We start from the raw sequence: 9,901 nt of genomic DNA on the forward strand, positions 1-9,901 counted from the left end.
CGTTATGACGTAAAATATTTGTCATGACGCTCTGGAAGAAAAAAAATGACTCGTTAGATTCGATGAACTATCGATGCCTACATCTAGGTCGGTTTTAATGCATGAACAAACCAAACAAGGCGACGTTTTGTAGGCAAAAGGAAAGGGAGTGAAAAACCAAACGAATCTCGGCGCATTCACTATTCTGCTCTGAGTCTATGGTAACAACAGATGGACTCGTTGCGCCTGTGTGCCACTGCCGGAGTCGACAGTGCATTTGTGGGTGAGGGAACGACGGCAAAGGCGGAAGAAGGCGCATCAGCAGTCAGATTGGAAGCTAACTGGTTGTTGCAAGATGCTTGTAAACGACAGTTATCTGCACGGGTATGTAATAAAATGAACACCATGCGAAGTTAATCATACATTCACGTAATATCTGCCATTATTAAGATTTGACTACAATTTCCCACTTTTTGCAAAATACTCCCATCCCCCCCAAAAACAGCAAAATACCGTACACTCGTGACAGAGGCACAAGGGGACAACTAACACGAATGTTCTTTGCAGTGTAACTGACTGACAAGTTGTTAAACACACTGGTAGTTAGCAGACTAATGATACAGAAGTATTATCAATATTACATCGATTTAGGAATCAAATGTTTTCTACTGCAGTTTTCTCACATCCCTTTGCTTTGGGCTAGAATACATACACTATAAGCAGCCACATATTAAGCTTGTATTGTACTATTTAAAGACTTGCATCAATGTTCCGCGTGGAGTTTAGTCATGGCAGTGGAAACAATGTAACGACTTAATGTTTGCGTATTAGTGAAATTAAACTTGATATACATGTCCCACCACACCTACAACAATATGTTAAAGTACACTGAACAGAAATATAAACGCAACATGTAAAGTGCTGGTCCCCAGTTTCATGAGCATAAATAAAAGATCCCAGAAATGTCAAATCAAACTTTATTTGTCACATGCGTTGAATACAAGTGTAGAGCTTACTGTGAAATGCTAGCTTACAAGCCCTTAACCAACAGTGCAGTTCAAGAAGAGTTAAGAAAATATTTACCAAATAAACTAAAGTAAAAAGTAACACAATAACATAACAATAACGAGGCTATATACAGGGGGTACAGGTTAGTTGAGGTAATTTGTACATGTAGGTAGTGGTGAAGTGACTATGCATAGATAATAGTGGGGGGGGGTGTCAATGTAAATAGTCCGGTGGCTATTTGATTAATTGTTCAGCAGTCTTATGGCTTTGGGGTAGAAGCTTTAAGGAGCCTTTTGGTCCTAGACTTGGTGCTCTGGTACTGCTTGCCGTGCGGTAGCAGAGAAAACAGTGTCTGACAATATTTATGGGCTTTCTTCTGACACCACCTATTATATAGGTCCTGGATGGCAGGAAGCTTGGCCCCAGTGATGTACTGGGCCGTACGCACTACCCTCTGTAGCGCCTTACGGTCAGATGCCGAGCAGTTGCCATGCCAGGCGGTGATGCAACCAGTCAGGATGCTCTCGATGGTGCAGCTGTAGAACTTTTTGAGGATCTGGGGACCATGCCAGATCTTTTCAGTCTCCTGAGGGGGAAAAGGTTTGGTCGTGCCCTCTTCACGACTGTCTTGGTGTGTTTGGACCATGATAGTTTGTTGGTGATGTGGACACTCTCGACCTGCTCCACTACAGCCTCGTCGATGTTAATGGGGGGCCTGTTCGGCCCGCCTTTTCCTGTAGTCCACGATCAGCTCCTTTGTCTTGCTCACATTGAGGGAGAGGTTGTTGTCCTGGCACCACACTGCCAGTTCTCTGACCTCCTCCCGATAGGCTGTCTCATCGTTGTCGGTGATCAGGCCTACCACTTTTGTGTCGTCAGCAAACTTAATGATGGTGTTGGAGTCGTGTTTGGCCACACAGTCGCCAGTTGGTCCGCGTATGCTTTGAGTACACATCCTAGTAATCTGTCTGGCCCCGTGGCTTTGTGAATGTTGACCTGTTTAAAGGTCTTGCTCACATTGGCTACCAAGAGCGTTATCACACAGTCATCCAGAACAGCTGGTGCTCTCGTTCACGCTTCAGTGTTGCTTGCCTCGAAGCGAGTGTAAAAGGAATTTAGTTCGTCTGGTAGGCTCGCGTCATTGGGCAGCTCACGCCTGGGTTTCCCTTTGTAGTCCGTAATAGTTTAAGCCCTGCCACATCCGACGAGCGTCAGAGCCGGTGTAGTAGGATTCAATCTTAATCCTGTATTGACGCTTTGCTTGTTTGATGTTTCGTCTGAGGGCATAGCTCGATGCGGATTTTGCCTGTAATCCATGGCTTCTGGTTGGGATATGTACGTACGGTCACTGTGGGGACCACGTCGTCGATGCACTTATTGATGAAGCTGATGACTGAGGAGGTATACTCCTCAATGCCATTAGATGAATCCCGGAACATATTCCAGTCTGTGCTAGCAAAACAGTCCTGTAGCTTAGCATCCGCGTCATCTGAACACTTCCGTATTGAGAGAGTCACTGGTACTTCCTGCTTTAGTTTTTGCTTGTTTTGCATGCTTCTCTGTGTGTGGAGTAAAGGTGGTCTAGAGTTTTTAATTTTTTTATTTTTTTATCGTTGTACATGTGACATTTGGTAAAACTGATTTAAGTTTGCCTGCATTAAAGTCCCCGGCAGCTGGATGAGCATTTTCTTGTTTGCTTATAACCTTATAGAGTTGGTTGACTGCGGTCTTAGTGCCAGTATCGGTCTGTGGTGGTAAATAGATTGCTACGAATAATACAGATGAGAACTCTCTTGGTAGATGGTGTGGTCTACAGCTTATCATAAGGTACTCTACCTCAGGCAAGCAATACCTTGACTTCTTTAATATTAGACATCGCGCACCAGCTGTTATTAACAAAAAGACACACACCCCCACTCCTCGTCTTACCAGACATAGCTTCTTCTCTTGTTCTGCTTGTGCATGGAAAATCACGCCAGCTCTATATTATCCGTGTTGTCGTTCAGCCACGACTCAGTGAAACATAAGATATTACAGTTTTTAATGTCCCTTTGGTAGGATAATGGTAATCGTAGGTCATCAATTTTATTTTCCAATGATTGCATGTTAGCAAGTAGAACGGATGGCAGTGGAAGTTTACTCGCTCGCCTACTGATTCTCAGAAGGCAGCCCGACCTGCGCCCTCTTTTCCTCCGTCTTTTCTTCACACAAATGACGGGGATTTGAACCTGTTCCCGGGAAAGCAGTGTATCCTTCTCGTCAGACTCGTTAAAGGAAAAAGCTTTTTCCAGTTCGTGGTGAGTAATAGCTGTACTGATATCCAGAAGTTATTTTTGGTCATAAGAGACAGTAGCAGCAACATTATATACAAAATACATTTTAAAAAGTTACAAACAACGCAAAAAAAATATAGAAAAATAGCACAGTTGGTTAGGAGTATGTAAAATGTCAGCCATCCTCTTCGGCGCCATCTTATCACTCAAATTTTGTTGCCAAATCTGTTTATATCCCTGTTAGTGAGCATGTTATCCTTTGTCAAGATAATCCATCAACCTGACAGGTGTCATATCAAGAATCTGATTAAACAGCATTATCAATACACAGGTGCACCTTGTGCTGGGGGACTAAAAGGCCACTCTAAAAAGTGCAGTTTTGTCACTCAACACAATGCCACAGATGTCTCAAGTTTTGAGGGAGCATGCAATTTGCATGCTGACTGTAGTAATGTCTACCAGAGCTGTTTCCAGATAATTTAATGTTAATTTCTCTACTGTAAGCCACCTCCAACGTCATTTTAGAGAATTTGTCAGTATGTCCAACCGGCATCACAACCACAGACCACGTGTAACCACGCCAGCCCATGACCTCCACATCCGGTTTCTTCACCTGTGGGATCATCAGAGGGGGAAGGGCGGGGTGCTGAGGAGTATTTCTGTTTGTAATAAAGCCATTTTGTGGGCAAATATTGCAAATATTTTGCTGAGTTACTGTTCATATAAGGAAATCAGTCAATTGAAATAAATTAGGCCCTAATCTATGGATTTCACATGACTGGGCAGGGGCGCAGCCATGGGTGGGCCTGGGAGGGCATAGGCCCACCCACTTGGGAGCCAGGCCCAGCCAGAGAATGAGGTTTTACATACATTGCAGTAAAGGCCCCCCTCTACATTTTCCAGTAGATAGGCATTCATGTAAATTGTTTAGACCTTGAATTTCTCAATTATGTGCACATAATATGGTTCTATCTCTTGCAGGATTTAAGAATAAGCCAACATTCAAGTTTGAGCGCCTGAATGGAGCAACAAGACCTGAACCAAGATTTAGATTAAAACATATTATATATATATATATATATATTCAACACAAGCTCAGATAAGACAGATAATGGCGAGCAGAAGAAAATCAACAACGCCTTGCATGGTCCCTCCTGTTCAAATGGTGGATTCAGACCCTGACATGGAGGTCGTTAAAGAGGGAGACGGAGAGGCTGAGGAGGGGGCCGCTAACTGTCCTGTGGAAAACTCAACTGAAAGCATCCCGAATGAGGATGACTCACAGGCCATCGACCACTTCATTAAAACTATGGACTCGAGTACGGCAGAAGGAGGTTATGAGTGCAAGTACTGCAGCTTTCAGACCTCACAGCTCAATATGTTTACCTTGCATGTGGACACTGAGCACCCAAATATAGTTCTAAACTCATCTTATGTGTGTGTTGAATGTGACTTTCACACCAAGAGATATGATGCATTGTTGGAGCATAATGCACGTCACCACCCTGGAGAAGACAATTTCACCAGGACTATGGTGAAACGCAACAATCAAACCATCTTTGAGCAGAGAGTCAATGACTTGACCTTTGATGGCAGTTTTGTTAAGGTTGAGGAGGATGATGACACATCCTGTAAGGGTATTGCCCTAAGCAAAACGCCAATCATGAAGATCAAGAGTAGGTCTGAGGCCAAGAAGTTTACAGGGTCACACAAAATGGCAGATTACAGTGTCATTAAAGTGGAGAGTGATGGGGAGGAAGAGATGGAGGAGGTGGTCCCCCCTCCTGTCACCCCCAATGTAGTGGCTGTGTCGACCCCTCTGACCATTCAACCTATTCAGCAAAGCATAATGGTCAACAGCCCAAACGTGCTCCAAATAAAGACCAGTAACTCTGCCACAATGCTCCCCCCAGGGACATTGGCTCAAGTTCTGTCTGCCTTACAGAATCAGCAGACCTCCCAGACCCAGCTCCTCATCCCGGTCAGTAGTATCCCCACATACAATGGGGCCATGGACAATAATGTCCTGCTGGTCAGCGCCTACAACAGGTTCCCTTACCCATCTGTGTCAGAAATCATGGGCCTAGCAGCCCAAACCAAGTTCACAGAGGAGCAAATAAAGGTATGGTTCTCTGCTCAGCGGCTGAAGCACGGTGTGAGCTGGACCCCGGAGGAGGTGGAGGAGGCCAGGAGGAAAAAGTTTAACGGCTCAGTGCAGGCGGTGCCACAGACCATCACTGTCATCCCAGCCAATTTTGCAACAGCAGCCAATGGCCTGCAGTCCATCTTTCAGACTTGTCAGATTGTAGGGCAACCAGGGATGGTTTTGACTCAGGTCGGGGGTGGCAACGCTGTCCCTGTGGCCTCACCCATCACGTTAGCTGTAGCTGGGATCCCCAACCCCAGAACCAGTGTCAGTAAGGTGCCAGAACCCTCCACCTCTGAGACCGCTTCTCCACTCAGTCCCGATTCCCTGGGAGCGCGACCTAAAAAATCCAAGGAGCAACTAGCAGAGCTGAAGGCCAGTTACCTGAGACGACAGTTTGCCACTGAGGCAGAAATCTCTCGGTTGATGAAGGTCACTAACCTCACCAAAAGAGCAATAAAGAAGTGGTTCAGCGATACACGCTATAACCAACGCAACTCAAAGGACCACCACGGCGTTGCCTTAAATGACATTTCAGTCAGCGCCAACAGTAACGACGGCAGCAGCAGCACAGCCATTGTGATCGACTCCAGCGACGAAGCCAGTGAATCCTCTCCGACAACCCAAGGGCCCATTTATGATCCACGAATCAAGTTCCGCCACGCCTTTCCTGACTTCACACCTCAGAAGTTCAAGGAAAAGACTCCGGAGCAGCTTCTGCTTTTGGAGGCCAGCTACCAGAAGTCTGACAAACCTAGCGATGAGGAGCTAAGTAGGCTTAGAATGGAGACTAAACTGACTAGGCGAGAGGTGGACGCCTGGTTCTCCGAGAGGAGAAAAATGCCAGTGGACTCTGATGGCGCAGAGGAGCCGGAGAGTGAACGGATCAAAGCGCCTTCCTCTGGGCAAGAGGCTCAGACTCCACCCAGCGGCCGAAAGATAATGAAGAAAACCCCAGAGCAGCTACACGTCCTGAAAAGCACCTTTGTTCGTACCCAGTGGCCCTCTGCTGAAGAGTACGACAAGATGGCAGAGGAGAGCGGGTTACCCAGAACCTACATTGTTAACTGGTTTGGAGACACCCGGTATGCCTGCAAGAACAGTAACCTGAAGTGGTACTACTTGTACCAGAGTGGAAAAGTTAACGAGGCAATGAACGGAGGTGAACTTAAGAAGAAGCCACGGAAACGCTTTCGGGGTTGGTCCAGGAGGACGAGGCGGCCATACCCCTGCAAACAAACAACCCCTGCCATCAAAGTCAAGACGGGTAAAGAGATTTTAAAGGAGCACTACCTCAAGCATAAGGTCTTAAATGAGAAAGATTTGGATGAACTGGTGGCCAAGTCCAGTATGAGCTATGAGCAGGTGCGGGACTGGTTTGCGGAGATCAGCAGGAGGGAAGAGAAAGGCCTTGACCCTTTCAGTGACGGTGAAGAGGAGACGCATGGCGACAGTGAGGCAGAGATGGAAGTGAAAGAGCAAGGGGATGTCGTCACTGATGAAAAAAACGATAACAAAGATGATGAAAATAACAATGATGAAGTTGAAAATAATGACAATGAAACCACGGAAGAGCCTCAATGTATCAAGCAATCACAGCCGGAGTCAGAGGATCAGTGATTAAAGGTGAGTGATGATGAAAAGGGTGGGTAGAATGAGCTCATGCATGAAATCATTTTATAATTGTAAAGGCATTCATTCCTTGTGTGTCCTGGATGTTTCTTTTTTTAACATAGCAATTTTTTCCCCCCTCTGAATTGAATTAAATTAGCCTAATACAAATGTAATTACCTTTTTTACCTTGATTTCCTCTTTATACAGTCAATGAGGAAATTTGAACACTAAGTAGAAGAAAATCATGTTTTCTCATTTGTGACGTGTTTTGCTCCCACAGAATTCACATTGTTTGCCTACAGAAGAGATGAAAAACACAGGTGAAATGTACTAAGTGTTTGTGTTATACTGCATGGACCAACCAGACACAAAGAAACAAGAGAAGGTGTATGATGCCAAATAATTTTAGCAAGGAATAATAGATACATACAGTATGTTTTACCTTTGTTTAAAATACTATTTGGTCTTTTGGGACATTTTAGTCATTTGACCTTGCTATCTTTACTAAATCCAAGACATGTCGATGAGGTTAAACCTCACCTTTTTCTTGTAGGTTATGTGATAACATTGAACCGTTTTTTAAATCGTGAAATTGTGTCAAGGTTCAAGGGAATTTCCCATGTATTTTCTTTGATGTACTGACAAAACGGTTTTTAAAACCTCACAGATTTGTGAATATTACTTAAATCAGTGCCATCTGTTTTTGGGTTATGTTTTAAATGGAACCAGTGCTTTAGTTCTACAAAACTGTTTTTATATGTATTCAAGTTCTTTGTTAGTCTTAAATTACGAAATATGGAGTAAGCTTGGTTAATATTATGCTCAGTTTTTTGGGGTGTTTTTTTTTTTTTTTGTATGTTGGCTTTCCAAATGAAAAAGGCATGTGTGCTGTAATTCAGGACTTAGTAAACATTACCTCAGTCTTTTAAGCTATGAGTTGAAGAAAGTGACTGTTCATTTTAGATGCGTTATAAAAATACACATGAAACATCTTCATTCACAATTTGCTTCAGATGGCAGTTTTTTCTAAAGTAACTAACTTGTGCTTTCCCCCCCAAAATTACGGGTTAAAATCTTTCAGGTGTACAATGACAATATATATATATAGGGTGAAGTTACCACAAGCACTTGGTATGGTTCCTTTATAATCGAGAGCCAATTTTACTTTAGTTACATTTTTTTTTACTTTTTTTCCTCTGCTTATCTTCAAGGACTATGCTAAAAATCTGGATGTACAGGTTATATGCAACTGTACATCAAATAACAATCAATTGAGGGGGATGGTGAATTGTAAATTATTGTTTTGGTTCTCTGTTTTCAGTAGACAGGGAACCTTAGTACAGAATTTATATGATAAGCCCAATTTGTAAGTCGCTCTGGATAAGAGCGTCTGCTAAATGACTTAAATGTAAATGTAAATAATCCTTTTGCCATCCTTAATTGCTGTAATAATTGACAAGTATGATTAGTCTATTTATTATATCTTACTTTCATGAATACTTTTTATCCGAAGCTAAAATAAACTTTGTCAAGAAATGTATTTAGTTTCAGACCAGTGGTTTTGCAGGGAAGAAACAGATTTTCAGTAGTCAATGTCAAGCTATAGGAAAACTGCAACTAACTGTAAGCCATTGAGATCTACTAAAATACAAAATGTATTATTTGTTTTACAGTCAGACAATACATTTGTGTGTGACATGCTTGTATTTAGAAGTGTGGACAACACTGCACCCTGATTTTTGACTTTTGTGCAATTATTGTTCGATCTACTACAAACTCAACTTGAGTTTTGATGCATTTGCGTTCCACAATTTGTCATACCTCTGAAATGGTTATCTTAATATAGACATCTACGCAGCAAAACATACTTGAGGGAAATATGATTTTAATAAGATATTGGATGTCATTATTTGAACCTTACATCATTAAATGGCAATACCTGTCAATCCAGTTGTATTTATACCACCTGATAGGTTTATTAAGAACGAGCCATGCTGAGGTAGGTTTATTAAGAACGAGCCATGCTGAGGTATACTCTTATGGTTCAGATTCTTCTGGTATGGCTGTCTTTTTATTCCAGGAGGTGGAGCTATTTGCAATGTTATTGTTTTTCTAAACCAACTTTGAATAAGGTAAGCCAGAGTGGGGTGATATAACATTTCAAGTACCGTTTTGACTACACTTGAAATTGCTGTCACCTGTCCTACCAGTGTTACAATGATGGACGTAGTGTAGGGGACTGGCTTGGTAGAACTAGTCACCTTTGCGGTCAACCTATATTATCTTCATATAATTAGTTATATTATGGCTTCACACAGTAACAAGTCCAGTGTCATTTCACTGGAGATGCATTTACCCAAAGAGAAATGTCCTGTTGTGCTGAAATGCCCCACAAAAATGTGTTGGCAGGCTGAAAATCCCCACTAAGATTTATTGCCTTGCTCAATGGGAGACTGCTTGATATTTGGCCATCGAAGAGTTAATGTTAAAGAGAACCGGCCAAATCAAGGGTGTGACCAGCTGTGGGCTTCCATCCTAATCAGAGAGGGGGGGAAGAGGGAGCGAGGGGAAATAATTAGATATGGATGAAAGTTAAATAAATGGTGTCAGCGACCAGCAATGAGAGGTAGAATACATACCCATTCTCTGCTGACCCAGATATGCATACCCAGGCAGTGCTATGTAAACACGCATGGCGGTACAGATGAGCATGTGTTAATGCTGTACGCTCTCGTCTTGGCAGCAGTGGCATCTGTGCCAGCCGCAGCCACTGCTTTTCCCCTAGCGATTACGCAGCAGAGGGCGAGCGAGGAGAGAGCAACCCAGTCTCTGGTGCTCACTGGGTCATGTTAAGGACGACTCTCCCCGTCTCCCCGCCCTC

At 43.3% G+C, this 9,901-nt stretch overlaps 1 protein-coding gene across 1 annotated transcript; it reads left to right on the forward strand.

Annotated features, from left to right (window-relative positions):
* Window positions 1-12: 12 nt before the first annotated feature.
* On the forward strand, window positions 13-8,756 carry LOC106588369 (zinc fingers and homeoboxes protein 1). Its single transcript, XM_045709633.1, has 3 exons — window positions 13-363; window positions 4,242-7,032; window positions 7,301-8,756. The coding sequence occupies exon 2, from the start codon at window positions 4,372-4,374 to the stop codon at window positions 7,024-7,026; it is 2,655 nt and encodes an 884-aa protein (XP_045565589.1). The 5' UTR covers window positions 13-363; window positions 4,242-4,371; the 3' UTR covers window positions 7,027-7,032; window positions 7,301-8,756.
* The last annotated feature ends 1,145 nt before the right edge of the window (window positions 8,757-9,901 follow it).

The sequence above is a fragment of the Salmo salar genome, chromosome ssa27 (genome assembly GCF_905237065.1).
Source record: "Salmo salar chromosome ssa27, Ssal_v3.1, whole genome shotgun sequence".
Lineage (NCBI taxonomy): Eukaryota > Metazoa > Chordata > Actinopteri > Salmoniformes > Salmonidae > Salmo > Salmo salar.